The sequence below is a fragment of the Corapipo altera genome, unplaced genomic scaffold, assembly GCF_003945725.1.
Source record: "Corapipo altera isolate COAL_440 unplaced genomic scaffold, ASM394572v1 62, whole genome shotgun sequence".
NCBI classification, from domain to species: domain Eukaryota; kingdom Metazoa; phylum Chordata; class Aves; order Passeriformes; family Pipridae; genus Corapipo; species Corapipo altera.
The window spans coordinates 9,577,386-9,594,593 of record NW_020884894.1 but is presented as its reverse complement, the minus strand read 5'-3'; the positions used below and the strand labels follow the sequence as shown (position 1 = coordinate 9,594,593).

At 37.8% G+C, this 17,208-nt stretch overlaps 1 protein-coding gene across 2 annotated transcripts in view; it reads left to right on the top strand.

The window, feature by feature from the left end:
• The window catches only part of WWOX (WW domain containing oxidoreductase), a 494,815-nt gene that overhangs the window by 7,342 nt on the left and 470,265 nt on the right, over nt 1-17,208 (top strand). For both annotated transcript variants that reach the window (XM_027647080.1, XM_027647081.1), the window contains exon 5: nt 16,863-16,969. In XM_027647080.1, the coding sequence (XP_027502881.1) occupies nt 16,863-16,969 (107 nt within the window). The remainder of the gene's footprint in view (nt 1-16,862; nt 16,970-17,208) is intronic.

Here is a 17,208-nt window from a genome sequence, read left to right as displayed (position 1 = left end):
CTTACATAAACATTTCTGTCTGGTTTTAAGGGTTATGTAGCTGTATGACCTTGAGACTACTATGTTTTCTGGTTTTTGTGTTGGGTGCAGTTGCATTTAACCCCTGGTGACTGTGAGAATGTGTGAGTAGTGAAGTGTAAGTAATATTTCAGTATCCCATGGAAGGGCAAAATATATTTGTTCTGTCCAGGCAGGCAGATTCCCCAAAGCAGAGTTTTTCTTAAAGCTTTTCCAAAATTTTATCACAAAACTGTATTGATAATCACAACCAATTAGTCAAACTGGGATTCTAATTTTTCTGCTCTGTGAAGGTCCAAAGAGGCTTGTTAAAGGCTTTTGAAAGGGATGCCCAGAGCAAGCAGATTAATTTTTTTCAAATGCTGAAGAAAATGCAGAAGCCGTAATGTGACTTTGTATATTACTTTTATATTTTAATGTTTTAGATTGTTTCTTTGAAATAATTGTTGTTTAATGTTTTTTTTAATTGGACTTCTCTTTTTTTTTTCTGGCACTTTCACTTCTGTGCAGTGAAGAAGCCTAAGCCAGGAGAGAAGCTGTGTATTAGTTACTATTAATCAGTGATTAAAAGATGAGTCACTACTCCAGTGAGCTTTTGGTCTGCATATATTTATGTGTGAGAAGTTGTCATGTTTCTTTTATTTCTTGTGCAGAACTTCAGCATTAGCAGCTGTTGTCATACTGATGCAAAAGGTTGGGGAATGTGCATATAATTTATCTCAATTAAACATCTGTGTTGCGATATAAAAGTTGTTTTGAATAACTGGCCGTTTAATTTTTATGAGCAATAAATAGATGTTTTCCTATTTTATTCTTTTCTCTCATAACTTTTTCCCAATGACTCTCTGAGCAACCTGATCTAGTGGAAGTGAACCAAGTTCACCAGCAGGTGAAGCAACCTGCTTTTCTCCTCTTAACTACCAAAATACAGTTAGCAGCTGTATTCTTTCATTCTTTCTTTTAAAATTGATGTCTGTCACTCCCATGTCTCATTTGCATCCCCTTAAACTTGAGGATCAGCTGTCTGAAATCAGGGGGAAAGACTTAAAGCTTAAGCTCTGCTTTGAGCACAACTCTCAGAATAGAACCTGTGTAGCTTTTGAAATGCTTTGTATGTTTAGTGAGCTGCATTCCCAGTATCAAATGTTGTAATTAATTGCAGTGAGGATTTGTATATAAGCAAACATGTCTGAACATGGTGAAACCATACAAGGTAACAGTTTGACAGTATCTTGATAATTTACTTAGTATTAATCATTATTGTAACAGGTAGGTGGTTAGATTTGGTTCACACATGGTGCTGCTTTTGTGGTAAATACAAACTATGTAGCTCTGCAATTTCTCTTGTGTTTTTCACTGTATCACCTGCACCTCATTCTGAAATCTCTCTCATGTGGGACATTATTTGAACACTTTACATCTGTGAGCAGTGTAGAATGGCTACCCCTCTTAAATCCTTCTGGTCCCAAAATTTTGGAAACTTTTCTGACCCTCTTGCTGGTAAAGTACAGTAAAATTTCAGTGGTGTGGGATGTGAGATTGCCTGTGTTAATTCTGTTACCAGTAGCATCTAAGATCTGATACTGTCAGGGTGGAAATAGAACTTTAAAATATTGGAAAGCTGGGAGTCTTTTCAGTGAGCATACAATTAATTCAGAAAGAGTCCAAGGTTTTTTTTTTTGTTTTGTTCATCACTTTTATTGTATTAAGAAGCTATTTTCAGTAGCTTTTTACTTTTTTAGGCTTATCAAGGCAGTATAAAAGTAACTAAGCGTATCCATAACCAATACAACACTTGTGGCCAGACTGCTGTGCTGAGACTGTGCTTTTGTGCTTCATACTGACAGAAGTTAATGAAAGTTTGCTTAGTGGGGGAATGACATACTGCATAGCTTCAGAATTCCTGAATTCCTGATTTCAGAGCTGTCATTTCTCTGTATAGTAGTGTTTGAGCACTTCCTATATTGATATTGTTCTAAATCTATCCTGTAGTTAAAAAGCAGAATCTATTTTCAGAGCCTGAATAAAGCCAGGTGTGGTTAACCTTTGTTGTATTTCTTATGCCAATTAAGTAATGGCTATTTAAGCTACTACCAGTAAGAGAAGAAAAATTAAACTTTTAAAGCTTATCTAAATTTCTTTTGAAGACTATTTAAGGCCTCTAAGAGATGCTGGCTACCTTTCACCACTGTGCTCTAAATCTATTGGCGATGGAGAGATCAGAAAAGTATGATTAAAAAGATTGTTTTTACTTCTTAAAGTATCAAAAATTGACTGCTCTGTACCTGCAGAGAAGAGAATTTTGAGAATATGGGGAACTGTTGTAGTTGCAGAAGTTCCTGAGGTTATTTGTGGGCGACAGCATTTTCACTGAGGCTGCCTTCATCAGCCCTCACAAAGAAGGTAACATTTGCTGCATCCTAATTAGACCAGTGAATGGTCTCATTTAAGGCAAACTCTTGATCATATGGGAGGAATAAAACAGACCCTTCACATACCATTGAGGACTTGATTTTATTCGTATTAGTCTGACTGTCTTAAATATGTTCATCGTCTTTTGCTGCATTGCCTGGAGTTTGGTGGTCTAACCCCACGTGTGAATCTGTCAGAAAGGAACTGTTCAGCTCTATTTTTGAGCTAGATGGCGAATTTTCCTTGAAAAATGTGCCCATTTTTCTTCAAAAGCACCGAGTTTATTTTCTAATTTCTCTCGCCCGTTTCCACATGAAATAGTATTTAAAGGGTGTGCAACTGGCAGGGCTTCTGCAGAGGAACTGCTCAACTCAGTCCCCTGTTTCAGATTCACTTTATGATTTCTTGTAGTTTTGGAATTTTTCTTATGCTGGAACACCTGAAAAATCAGCTTGTTTTTGTTGGACAATTTGTTTTGGGGGAAAAAAAATCAGAGAAAATACATCTGCCTGGTTTTGGTCTGTATTATTATTTCTCTCAGTTCCATTCATATGTTGACTTCTAAGATTTGAGTGTGAACTTCTTTTTTTATACGTTTTGTGATGATGAATAAACAGCAAGGTGTTTGCTTTCTAGTAATTATTATTTGCATCCCTTTTGAGAGCAGAAAAAGGGATGTGACATGGGGCAGCAAGCTTGTGACGATGCTTCTTGAATGGTCTTTTCCTGCTATCTGGATCTTTTCCCCAGTTTAGTGAAAGAAGTTCGTTGTCTGAATCAAAATTAGTGTTCATAAATGCATGAATTCCTGTGGATTAATAAGTCAAAACCCCTGCCTGTTTTTATTAAGAAGAATTTCTGTACATAATTCTGTGGTAGCTCAGTGGTGCACAGGGAAGGGAAATGCTGGGGTTTTGCTCAGGGGGAGCATCTCATGTTCTTTCTAAACCAGCATAACTTGTGGTGAACAAACTATTACAGCCTTTGCATGGTTGTATGTTTTCATGCTGGAAGTGTTTCATGTGTGGAGAACTGAAGTGGATATTATTTATGGAGCTTTGGGTTCAAAGTTTATTGTGAGGCAGACAGAAAGATCAGCAATATATAACCTTGGATTATTTTTCTTGGCCAAGTCCTAGCTGGCCCCGGGATTGTTTTCATGGGATACTTTTGTATTTATTGGGCTTTTAAAAGCATGAAAGAATCGTTCCTTGATGTATATTTTAATTTTTTGCGAATTCTAGGCTCCATGTATCACATGTTTTACTATTATAAGCAGCACAGGATGTTAACAGAAAAGCATGGCCTGGGTGCACCTGGGGGGGGGGTGTGCTCTGCCCTGGTAGAATAAAATAACCTCTCAGGAGAAAAACAAGTAACCCACTAAAAACACTGCAGATGTAATTTTTACAGCAGGATCTTCTGCCAGCACAACTGTGTTGTTTAGGGACTGTTTTCCTGCCATCCTTCACCAGCAATGAAGATTTGGTTTTAAATCCCTTTCAAATGTGGTTGGTTTGGGAGGATGAGGGGGAAAAAGCAAATCATCTTTCAGCCTAGTGCAGATTGGTTTTGTGTTGCAGCTGTGTCTTTTATTTTCTTGCTGCCCTGGCTTCAACCAATTGTATTGAAGAAAAACTGTTGGCTTAATGAAGGATTCATGGAAATGTAATGCTGAAAATTTAAAGGCTGAATTTTTTAGGTTCTGTTATCCACGTGCTGTGGATTGAACACCACACCAGTAGCACTACCATGAAAATGTTGGTGTCTGCATAGAAGTTTTGTTGTTTACTTCTTACTTAAATTTAGCCTTTGCTGGTTCTTTTTTTTCAGTCATTTTCTTTGTGCAAGTCCAAAACTTTGTGGCAGATGTGAATTTTGTTGTACCAGTGTTTTGGGGGAATGGGAGTACAGTGGGTTTTTTTCCAGGAGAAACTGAGTCTTGCAGGTTCTATGTTTTTAACCAGAGTAGAGTATTGGGGTAATTGATGTAGAAAAGCACAGTTTATGGAGGAAAATATGACTATGGGGTGGAACTTTTAACTCCTCCTGTTGTAGGATGTTTGTAGCTGTCAGGAATTAGTACTGATGTATTTTGAGCAATTAAAAAAACTTCTAAAAGCTATTATTTCAGACTTTGATTAATGTTATTAGAAGACAATTCTCTTTAATTTACAGTGCTGTATTCCAAAAATTTCAGGCAGGTAACAGTGACTGAGTTTTCCATGAGTGCCATCACTCTGTTTTAACTCTGGCTTAATATTGTGGAATAGTAATATTGCTCTGCTTTACATAAAGCTACAACTGCTTACTTGTAAATATTAAGAGGTCCTCTTGGACTTCTGTAATTTATTTTTCTTATTGAGTAAGCTGAAAATGGTGTCAGATGTTCATACTGCTTTTTCATGTCCATTTTGATGAATCTATTTATTACTTGTGTAATGAGCAGTACACATGGTTGGTTAGCCAAGTTATTGAACTTCATCAACCTTGGCTGGAATTCACAATGCCTGTGAAACTTGTTGTAACATGTAAGAAATTACATCTGGGCTAAAAGGTTCAATAATGATTACTGCTTGTAAAGGAATCTTTTCACAAAGGGTGGGATTGAGCTGTGTGCCTGGGTTGTACTTTCTGGTCCTTGTTTTACAGGGGAAAAACATATTTGTAGAATCCTCTAAATAGGTGGCATTTACGTTCCTGTCTGTTCTTTAAGAATTAGAAAGTCACTTCAGTGAGCCTCAACTTGATTGCTTTTCTGTCTTTTTGAAATATTTCATTTCACAAAGGTTTTTCTTGTTGTTTTATGTGTATTTCACAGTCCAGAGGTGAGAAACCTTTTGTGTGATTCAGTTTGTCTCACTGCAACATTGAACTCAACTCTCTGCATCATCCTGTGCCTTCATGTTTTGAAAACTAATTGTGCTGCAAGAGTTGTTTGAATACATGTACATTTGTATTATTTTGGAAGAGGTTGCTAAACCTTTCCAATTATAGTAGCTTCAGACATGTAGGGAATTTTCTAGGTGCTGTCAACTCCAGTTACAGCCTGTGTGTGCATTAATGGACATGATGTTTTTGGCTTAGCTGGGGAAGATCATCAAAAACAAAAGTACTTTTGTCTTCCTTAATTTTTTTTTTATTAGTTAATGGTATTTGCAGTTTTTAGCTCTGTTACTGACCACACACTTGTGCCTTTCTGTTGTTTTTATTTTCCTTCTGTGAGTGATTTTTTTTCCTTCTCCTTTTTCTGTTTTTTTTTTTCTATTGGCTCATATTTTTAATATGTGAGATCTTTGTAGCTTTCTATTCAGCTCCATAACCTCAATAGTTTTGTTCTTGTAACATCCAGCTGGTTTTGATTTCTTGCTGTCCTTCCACATGGTGGTTTTCAGTACTTCATCTGCTGCTTCAGAAAACTCCCTACAGTCTGTCTTCAAATCTGAATAGTTTTATAGTAATACACTTTGTTTCCTTTCCTTCATTTAATTATAGTTACCTTGGTCACTAAGTTCCTATTCTTAGTGTCTTCTTTGTACTAAAAATACTAGTGAAGTTAGGTTTCCTTGATAGTAATAATATCTGTGTGAACAAGGAATTGTCACAGTTCAGTTTTGGATGTATTTATTTAAATCTTGTTCATACACTGTGACTCGAGGTTCTGAAAAAATGAGTGTTGCTTAGAAATTTCTCATGTTTTTTCTAGGTTATGTTATCTTTGTAGAAGGTATATTTGGTGTCTCCTCATTCTTTGTTCTTTATCCAAGAAGCTTTAACAGCACATTCTCTAATTGGGTTTCCTTTATTTTCTGTACTAAAATCATAAAACTTGTGGGGCATTTTCCTCTTGTGATTAAGCTGCTTTGTGCAAAAAAAAAAAAAGTAAAATCACTGTTTATTTAAAAGTTTGTGAGGGAGTTTGTTAATTCTCCTCTCTCAGAACCAAATTGAGAAAACAGAATCATATTGTGTGTTCGGAGATTCAGGTGCTGCAAGAGATTCTGGTTACATTCCTCTTCTGCCAGTGGCAAGCACGAGCAGCATGTCTTACTTCTGTACATTTGTACTTTGCAGACATTAATTATGCTATTTAAAATTTTGAGAAATGTGTTATTAGTCTTATTGTACTTGTGGAGCAACATATGGCTGCAGTAAGTGACCTAAATTTACAGATTATGTCCATGTCCATATTCCAGTTTGAAGTGGGAGTTGGATTGTTCTGTCACAGGATAAAAAATACACTTCTCTGAACGCTATTCTAATTCTTCAACAGAAGGAGTAATTAAGATATATTAGGAGTAGAAAATATGGCAACTAGAAAAGAAAGAAAGCCTTTTTTGAGAGGTGCTTTGTTTGTTCGGGTCTGTGTCCAGCTGCAAGCAGATGCTGAGGGGTATAAACTTACTCTTGTTGAAGGATTTTTAATTCCAAAGGTAAAATTGGACCATTTTGTGCCTTGCTAAGCAAAGAGGAGTGCCTAAAAATGTGCATGACCTACTTGGCAGCACACTTTTGGCATCCTGAGTGAAGGAAGGTTGTGATCTGTTTCTGAATCTGATCTGTGGTCAAAGGAATACAGCCTGAGACTTCCTGATTCTGTTCATTGCATTTGGTACTTTAAACACTCATCTCTGTCAAAACACAAAGTTATGTATCTAGAATGTAAGGCAGAGATAGGCTTCATAATGGTATAGAGGTAATGTGGTGAATAAATATCAATTACTAGACTTTATACACACAAACTAGGGTTTGGTCATTTAACTGGGGAACTTGTCGTGGGCAGGGCAGACTGACTATGAAATCAGGAATTGTACAGCCTGATTTCTGGGTGGTCTTGAGTGAACTGTTGAACACTAACATTCTGACTGTCAGTAGGAGTGATCCTTTTTACCTAACTCACAGTAATGTTGCAAATTGTGACTCAAGAGTTTAGAGTCCAATGTTGTCGCAAAACCAGTGGGTTTTGGAAAACGTGTAGTGTGCTTGTTCACCTGGCAGGTTTTCCTGTTTTACAGATGCAAAGTTCTGTAGGCATGTATATCTTTGGCTTTCTCATCCCCTGCCCCATACTGGCAAGGTCTAACTTCTTGGAAGATGAAAAAACCTTGGATTCTTGTCATTGAGCTCTTGGGTGGGTTGCTGGTGTTCTGGCTGTTACCACATAGACCTTCAATGTCATCTAAAAAAAATACAGCTTAATTTTGGTGTGAGATGAGGCATGATGTGTTTTCATTTCCTTCTTGAAAGTGTGGCAAAGAGGTATATTTGATTTTTTTTCTTTTTTTTTTGCCCATGGCCTTATGTTATAATTTAATGACTTCTAACCCTTGCTTGTTTTCCATTCTCCTTGCTTTTGTGTACAGATGCTTTTTGTTAATACTGTTCTTATTCTTCATCTTTTGTTTCAGAACTCCATCTCCTGCCTTACTTTGTATGTCGGAACCACATGATGGATCATTTGAGTTCCATAACAGCTTCCCATCTCCCTCTTCCCTTCGTAGTTTAAAGCACACCCAAAAGGTTTGCCACTTTTGAACTAGAGAGACCAATGAACTGCATCTTCCCCGCCTTCAGTTCTTTTCACAGGAACCTGAAATGACTCCTGTATCAAAGTCTTCCTTTGTGCTGCCAAACTAAACAAATTGTCTTATCTCTTGTTGCCCAAAGACAGAGGTGGGGGGTGACTGCCACAAATCAAGTAGCATTGTTTTAATTTTTGTCCTGCTCATCTGTTCCCCTCCCCTGTGATACAAACTGTGAGCTCTTTAGAACAGGACCTGTCTCTGTATGTTTGATTCTATAAGACATCTTTATTTTGTTTTTGTAAGCTGAACTGTGAGCTGTTTAGGGCAGAACCTTGTTTTATTATTTATCTGTAAAATGTCTAATATACATTTTAAAAATCTTTCACTTTGTAACTGATATAAATAAATATCAAGTTTGTTTGAAGAAAAAAATTGGTCCAGTTTGTGTTGTAGTACTTTCTCTGTATCTTTACATAACGCTGAGCATTTCTCATGAAATGTCTTTGAGATTAAAGCTGGGAGGATCTAGCACTTTAGCTGACAGCACAGTATGTCTTTTAATTATTCTGCCTTGGATGAAGTATTCCTCTTCATTGAATTTACTTCTTTTATTAACATTGCACTGTTGTACTTGCCAAAAGGAGATTCAAAACATGCAACTAATTTTTTTTATTATGTTTAATTAGGGCTCAGCTCAGCAATACAGAAACCTATGATAGTCTTGGCTTACAGAGGAACAGAAGTGTACTTGAAAAGAAACTAGACAATTTCTGGCTTTTTTTCTCCATTTTTGCTTTGGTGGGAAAAACTGTTGAGTTGCCTAAAGCCACTGCTGATGCAAAGAGCAGCTTTAGAGAGGGAGAGTTTGCCAACCTCGTTTCTCTGAACTTGGGATTTTAAAAAAAAAATCTGATTAACAAAAAAAAAAAAAAGGCCAAGAGACACAAAGATAAATTTTAAATTCTCTCGGCTGTTTTCCAGTCATTTGAGTAAGCTTGTCTAAGAAGGTGTGTTAAGAACAGCTAAAACAAGGGAGGAGAAAAGCCCCAAAGTTTTGGAAAGGAGTTGGGGGGGGGGGGAAAAGGCAAAACCCCCACCCCTCAAAACAACTTTCAAAATCTAATTGATCCTGGATGTCTGATCAGACTTTCTGTATTCTGTTACCAATGCTCTTAAGGCTGGCGTTTTTCCAGAACACAAACCCTTCAAGAGTGTGGGGATTAGCTGGAAACTGAAACCTCTTTATTGTTGGCCTTTGATACTTGCTACTGATGTTGGGTAAATCCTCAGTGATTTGTGTGTGTGTGTGACTGTTGTAAGTTTTTGTTGCCACTGCCTCTCTTTAGCTCCCCTCAGCTTTGCTGTCAAATGAACCTGCAGGAGCCTGCACAAAAATGTTATTTATTTCCTTAATAATGTATTCAAGTAATGGTATTTATAAATAGGCTGGCTTTATTTAAACAAATAAACAAAAGAAGGGTCACTTATCCCATAGTGACTAAACATTCAAGAATGATTACTAACTGAGAAATGGAGTGCCCTAAATATCATGTCAAAATTTGACTACTCGGTCCTGATCTAGATTTCATCATGATGTTGGTTTGATGTTGACTTACATTATGGGCAGATTTGTTGTTTTCTGCTACTCTAGATTTCAGTTAAATGTTTAATTTAGAAGTGTTTCTTTTGCAGTAAAAATAGTAGTGTGTTAACATAACTGTAGTCTAACAAAATATTTTTTTATCCCTTATGAATATAAGCATATGTAATGCTGAATAATTTAGGGTTCTAATTAAAATGAGGAATATGAGTCACAGCAAAATTAGTTCTGCTTATTTTGAGACAAAGTTGCTATCATCTTGGGTTTCTTTTAAAATGTATGTAACTCTGCTTGGCTTGACTTTGGAATAATACATTTAAATGCACTTTTAGGTGGAAAGGTTGTTTTTGTCTAGAAAATATGAATCTGTGTGTGCTGAGTTGCTGCGTATCCAGGTGCTCTCATGGTAAATTATCTGTTAAAATGGAAGAAGTGTATGCAAACAGAAAAATAAACTTTTTAATAAATTGTCCTTAAACATTTAGTGATAAAACCAAATGCTTTATATATACATGTAAATATCTGTTTGTATTTACATGACTTGACAAGTGGGGAAAAAAAATTAAATCTTTTTTGGGATGATCTGTCCAGTTTAGGATTAAATTTCAGTTTTGGCTTTATCTCCCCTTATGTTTTCATTAAGCTGTTTTAAGACTATCTAACTTAGTTGAAAACCAGTTATTCTGAGTGGTATCTCCATGTGTTTTGTGGGCAGACATTGAGTGGTTGGTGGGAATTGCCTTGACACAACTAAAACAAGGTCTTATCGTGGGACATGACAAGTAGCTTGGCTGTGTATTTAATGTGTTCTCACTGCAGGGCTCCTTCCAGACTGGCTGTTGTTGCAGTGTTTGGGTTGGACAGCAGCACCTCTGCACGGTGAAGGATTGGCAGTGTTTGAATCTGCTCCCAGTCTGTGCCTTTGGGGAGCTGAGACTCTGACCAGGCTCAGGTGTAACAGCTGAAAGGACTCAAGGCCCAGCTTGTGGTCACGTCTGGTGCAGTGGCATCATGAAATGAGTTGGTGGGTGTCTTTGGGCAGTGCAGCTGGAGTAGATACCAGATCTGACTCCAGCTTTGAGGCTCTTGGTTGCAGCATATTTGTAATATGTGTGCCTGACACAGTCACTGTGCTAGAGTTTTTTCTTGCTGGCAAGACTTTAGCTTTCTTTCCCTCAAATGATGCATCTGTAATTTTTTACAGGAACAACAAAACAACAGATATTTATAATCCCATTAATTTAAGGGTGTTTTTAAATATTTGTTTTGTGTTGTGCTCCCCTTGGAGGAAACAAAATATTTTGGGTTTTGTCAGTGACAACAGCAGTGCACTTACTGTTAAGAATAACTTTTCCTTGCCCAGAGCACTGTATTGCAAAGAAGTGTAAGGAGTGCATATTTTTGAATTGGTTAGATGGAAAACAGAACCAATGCATTAGTCACCCTGTTTCGTTTTGGTTGGCTTTTTCTGTGGTTCATGACTCCAAGAAAAACACATTTGTCCAATTTACACACAAAGGGAGAGGCAGGATGTATCTTTCATATAACATCACACTTTTCAATGAAAAGTATCAGTATGTGTCATTGCCATGTGCCTGCAAACACACAGAAACAAAGGCAGCATTAGCATTTCATGGGAATCGCTCATTTTAAAATTGAGTCTTTTAAAAATAGCTTGGTGCTTTATTTGCTTGAAAACTTGCATTTGGAGCGACTTGAATAATGTGGCTCTTAAGGTTTTATCCTAAATATCTATATTGAAGCAGAGTGGATGTGGCCAAGCAATCCTGATGTGGAATGCATGGTGCTTTTTGGGCTCTGAAAGGTCTGAGTGTGTGGGATGGGATCTTTTGCATGTGACTGGCATCACACCACCATACATGTGCAAGCTCTGGGGGATGTTGTACTCTTAAACCACCAGCACAGACAACAATGATCTTGGTTGCAAGATTCTTCCCTAAATCACACGTCATTGTTGTGGTGTTTCAACCTGAAAAGAAGCTTATCCAGAACTCTTCATGACTTTAGCACATTTAAATCTGCTTTACTCCTTTTCTGAGGAAGTGTTGAGTAAGATGATCTGATTCAATGTTTAGGTCTTCCAAGTTTAAAGAAATCTAGTGATGTCTAGGAGACAAGTTCTCTTTTCCATTTATGTGTAGTTCTCTTGGTCCCGAAAATCACAAGACACTTAATCCAATATTTCCAAAACCCCAAATCTATTCTGAAAATGAATAAACTTCATTCTGCAAATGGGGCATTTGTCTGTTTGTAAGAACCCAGTAGATGTTTGCTGCAATTCAGAATGCAGCATCAGGGAGCAGTGTAGTGGGGTGAAAAAGTGAAACCTGAACACAGCTGTGACTGTAACACACACTTTTAGTGATATAATATGTTCGTGCTTACAAAATCTGAGTTGGTTTCTGCTGTTGTACAGTGCATAAGAAAGCCACCAGTGTATGAAAGGCCAGAAATATGCAACACACACAGACCAGGACTTTTGCAATTCTACAGAACACTTGTGTTCACTTAGTTGATCTCGCAGTGTTTACTGTAGTGGCAGGGAAGAAACTTTTCTTCTGGACTCCCTTTTAGTTTCTATTCAAGCTGCCTGTGATGTAGGGCTCGAGGAAGGCTGGGCTTTAAATCCATCCTTGAGCACACATGGATCTTTGGGCCTCCAGAGCCCTTCCATTGATGAAGAGAAAGCAAGAAACAATTCTGAAGAATCCAAGTGTGAGCAAACCCTGTAGGCTTTTACATGGAGGACTAAGCTGTTGCAAAGAAAGACAGCATCACTGTGTTTCAAATATGTTGTTAATGGCAGATCCAAGTTATCCCAGAGCGTTCAGGAGAAGGTAGGGAAACTGAAGAGAACTTGCTGTTGCCTGAAATGTTTTTGAATTTCTTCTTGTGTTTTCAAACTTGCTTGTATTTGAAAAAGAGAAATGTTTTAAAATGTGTAAATGCCTGATGCAAATCGGTTACAAAATGTCCCCCAGTGATCGATGGACTGTATGCTGTGTATTTAAACAAGAAATCACTGAATTGCTTTTCCACTCAGTGAATCCCTTTCTCTGTTTTATAGAGGAGGTGGCACCGTTTGACAGAGCCCTGTACTCCTCTGGTGTATGTTGACACAGTGCAGCAGGCATTAATTGAGCGGTGCTAACAGCTTCTTAATTGAGACCATTAGCTGAAAATCTGCCCCAAAATTGAGTGATAGCAGTCGACTGCAGATAGCCAAGAATGTGAGAGTACTGAACAAGTCATCATAGAAAGTGAAGAATAAAATCAAGTGTTAATTTCTGAGTCTTTATGAAAAGCAGGCTGTAAGAAAGGGCTGAAGGGTTTTAAATGTCTCCAGCAAATCCCATGTGCTTGTAGCTCTCTTGTTAGTTCTGCTCCCCGTCCTTTAGGTTAGCTGGTGATGTAGAGCTGTGCCATAATGTTTATCCTCATGTATGTCTTATTCTTAAACAGGATTTTCACTTCTGAGTGTCAGATTAGAGCTCGTTCAGCTTGAGCACCAGCAGCAAGAGCAGTTGATCTCAGCACAAACTTGAGATTTGCAGGGCAACTGCTTGAAATTAGTTTTATGAAACATTGGCTCAAAATAGGATATTTAAATACTCTATACAACACAGTGATTGCTTTTCCAAAGTGGATGTTATTTAAGCATGTTGTTCTTCTGTCACATTTGGGGGAAGTATCTGTTTAATTCTTTTTAATTGGCTGTCCTTGGTGCTCAAGTCTGTAATCCTGTGCTGTTTTTCTTGTGTAGTTTTTCCTTTCTTTTAAAAAAACCACTGCTAGCATATAACTCGTTGGCAGGCTGTCTGTCTGACCTGGGTTAAATAGCTCTGCAGCTGCAACACCCCAGCACTGTGGTACAGGGAAGATTCACCCCTGGAGGATACCATTCCTTTCCTAGAAAGGAAGCTAAAATCTTTATTGTTAATATATCCCTTCGTGTGCCACTTAAGTGGTGTCAGTCTCAGATTAAGTGATGTTTTAAAAAGGTCTTTTGAAGTCCACAAGAGTTACTTTGGTGGGAAGAATTAAGATTGCTCTTGTTCCTTAATTTTGCATGTCCTTTACAAAGTTGTTCAGATTTCTCTTCCTGCTAAACCCTACTGTGATTTTTTTTTTTTTTTGGTAATGTTTTACTGTTTGGGTGTTTATGATCTTTGTGGCTTAACTTTGGTGTATGAAACCACATTCAATGTGGATTGTGATTCAGTGGTAGTTTTTATAGAGAGGTAAGATTTTTATTTATAGAGTTTAAATGGCTTTGTACTTTACTCAATCCATGTGTTAGGCTGAGGTTTTGAAATTTACTCTGTATTGAAAATACAACTACGTTTTGCTGAAGAACAAATGTTGATAAACTTAGTTAAAGACAGTGAATCTAATAGAAAATGTTTCCTATCCTGCTAGAAGCTTTTCCCCACCTCTTCAAGTTTTTTGACACCGAGGGACCAAAGAATCACTAATTTTTGCAGAACCAAAGAACTAAAGCTGTAAAATGACTTGGACACTGAGGGTGCTTCCAAACTCCTACTTCAGATATTTTACTTGGAAGTTGCATTCTTCTAAGCTCTGTATAGCTGTTTCTTAAACTGTAAAGGTGCTTAATTGTACTGCTTAATGAGAATTTTTAAGTCTATGAGGACATATTTTAAGGACACATAAAAAATGCTGCAGCCTTGAGAGTGAGCAAGTGGGTGTGTGCTTAAACTGCAGTGAGCTCTATGAAGAAGAGATTCTGTTACCTCTTCATGATGTATTTCTGCTGGTAGATGATCTGGAAAGATGTCTTATGAATTATGCCCCACACAAAGTGATAGAAAGATCAAATAGTGATGGTTATGTACAATCCTTACCTATAGCCAGTAATTCAGTAGTTGAACTGGAACTTTTATGTGGTTTGGGGTACCTGGGTTTATTTTTCTCCTTTTGCATATATCCAGCTGTCCTAAATACAGTGCCAGAGTGTTTGTGAATTAGTAATTTAAAATTAGTAGTTCAAAATATGTGTGATAGGGAGACACATCAGCACTAGGCCAGTGGCAGTATTTGAATGGAGGGTTTTTTAGCACGTGATTTTTTGTAAAGATCCAGAACAAGTCTAAGGGGGAAGAATCATGCTATGGAAGCTCAGAAAAGAGTGAGTATGACCTAAAGAGAAGTGCTTAACACTGATCTCTGAATTTACAGAGTCAAGATGGTGTTAAAATGAACTAACTTCACAGCATGCAACTTAGTTTATAATGAGAATCAAGTTATTAACTATAACAGTGAATGGCATGGACTTTATTATTTTGCACAGTGTGACCTGGGGTAGAGTTAGCAAAATATCATCATGTTTGCAGTGTAGCTTGGCCATCATCTCTGGATCTTTGTATAACAGTAACAAAACTGTTCCCAGGCATAACAACTAGTTTTTAATAATACAGTAAGCTAGTCAAAGTAAGTGTATTTTTATGCAAAGCAAGAAGCATAAAAGCTAATAGTACCCTGGTATGTCTTCTGTTAGTTACATGAAAAATTCTAGTTAAATATGCTTAAAGTGGAATTAGGAAGAGGGGAAATCTTTGCATATGCTGCAGCTGAATTCATGTGCATGCAGTGAATTACCCAGGTAATTAAAGTTGCTTGGTGCAGTGAATGGCTTTAAAAGAGATACAAGAAAATTGCTTGGACTTAAATACCCTAAGTATGTAATTTCAGAAAATGCTATAAATTTGTCTTGGTGTCTGTTGTTTCTATAATGTAAGTTATGTCTTGTGCTGTAACTGGATTTTGTTGCTTCAGGGTGTTTTGGAAGTGAGACAGCCCATCTTAATAGGCTTTTTGGTAAACAGTTTTTAACAGGAAATCATGAACATGCTGTAAATGTCATAAAGTTAAAACAAATACCTCTTCTCTTTGACTTCTTCACATACTTAAATTGTTGGGCATTTCAGTTGGAGTCTTCATTTTCTGGTTTAAGCTTGCCTAATTGAATCCTTTAAGCAAAGTTATGCCTCTTCCAGCAGGATGGCAATTTCTGTCATTGTCACAGTTCTCCATGGAGATGGACAGCCAGTGATGCTGTTGAGTACATCACAAATATGTAGTAACTCACTCCTGAAATTTGAAGGCTCCTTTTAGAAAGGAGAAATGAAGTGTCCAAATTCAGAGTGGGGAAGATATGATTAACAGTGTTGCACTGGGTGGTGTGCAGTTGTTTTGAAAATCACTGTGAAACTTTGTTCTGTGGATGAAAGAAAAAATCTGGGTATATAGATTTGTTCTCCACTTTAATTACAGCAAAGTGTGAGCTTCCTGTCCATTAGTTTCAGATTTAGAAAGAATGTGCTTGCAGATTAAATCATATCAGTAAGTTTTGCAAAGGAAGGGAATTTTTCATGGATTATTTTTTCTCTGTGTCATCTCGTGCATCCAGTGACCTGTTTAGCCCCATGATAACTATCACCAGTATATTGGAGCTGCATGGTATGTGATTGATTGTTCATAATGAGAAAAAATTGTTCTCCGTGTATCAGCTGATGGCGAGACAAAAATTGAGTTGATTTAACACAGATAATTTAAGGAAAGGTTTAGCAAAGATTTTCAAGTGTGTGGATAGGGAAACATACATGTAGATTATAAATGTTCTTAGGTAGAATCACATTTTCTAAGCATGAGTTTGACATTCCTCTCTTGGGAATGGTTTAATACTTGGGTGGTTCTCTGGTCCCTGGTTTTGTGCAGCAGTCCTACAGATTAGGTGGTGTTTGCACTGGAAAAAGAGGCCTTGATCCTTATTCCCTCACACATCCCACTGGATGTTCCCCCTGCCACAGCTGGTCCTCAGATTGATGACTCAAAGGCTCACTGTGCTCCTAAAGAGCCCTGAGCTCAGTTCTGGAATACTCTGTGACTTTCAATGTGGAGTTTCCAGGCACAGGAGTTCTACAATCTCACCGAATGGCTCATTCTTTACAGTCAAACAAGTGAGGAGCAAGTAAAATCCTGCTCTTCCAGCAGCTGAACACACTGGTAGGCTGAGAAGTTGAATCTGTTTTTTGGAGATGCCAAGTCTGTTTTGCACAAAATACACACGCATTGGTCACAAAGACCTGCTGAAATTGAGGTGTCTTATATTTTTCATACGTACTCTTAAGAGCTGAGTCGAGGTGAGTGTCAGACAGGTTGTCAGGCTGCAGGTAGCCTTAGTGTACTTACAACCTTTTCATGAATTTTATAGCTCTGTGTTGTCACTGGGACCTATTTCTGACTGGGAAAATGTTTTATCTTAGGTTTTGAAACTGCAAAGTCTCTGGCACTGCATGGGGCACACGTGATCCTGGCCTGCAGGAGCCTGTCGAGAGGTGACAACGCCGTGCAGCGCATCCTGGAGGAGTGGGTGAGTGATGTACAGAGTGTCCAACACTGAGCTCTGCTTTCCAAGACACAGAGTCTTTTGTGCATTGCAGGCAGTTAAATAGATATGGCATTGCCATACAGGAATCTAAAGAAAAGGCATTTGTCTTACTGTGTAACATCCTGCCCAATTGCTGGCGTGTTGGTGATGGAGGTTTTTTGTTTCCTGTGTGTTGGACTGCAAGGCTTGACTTGTTACCCATGTTACCCAGAGGTGCTTTG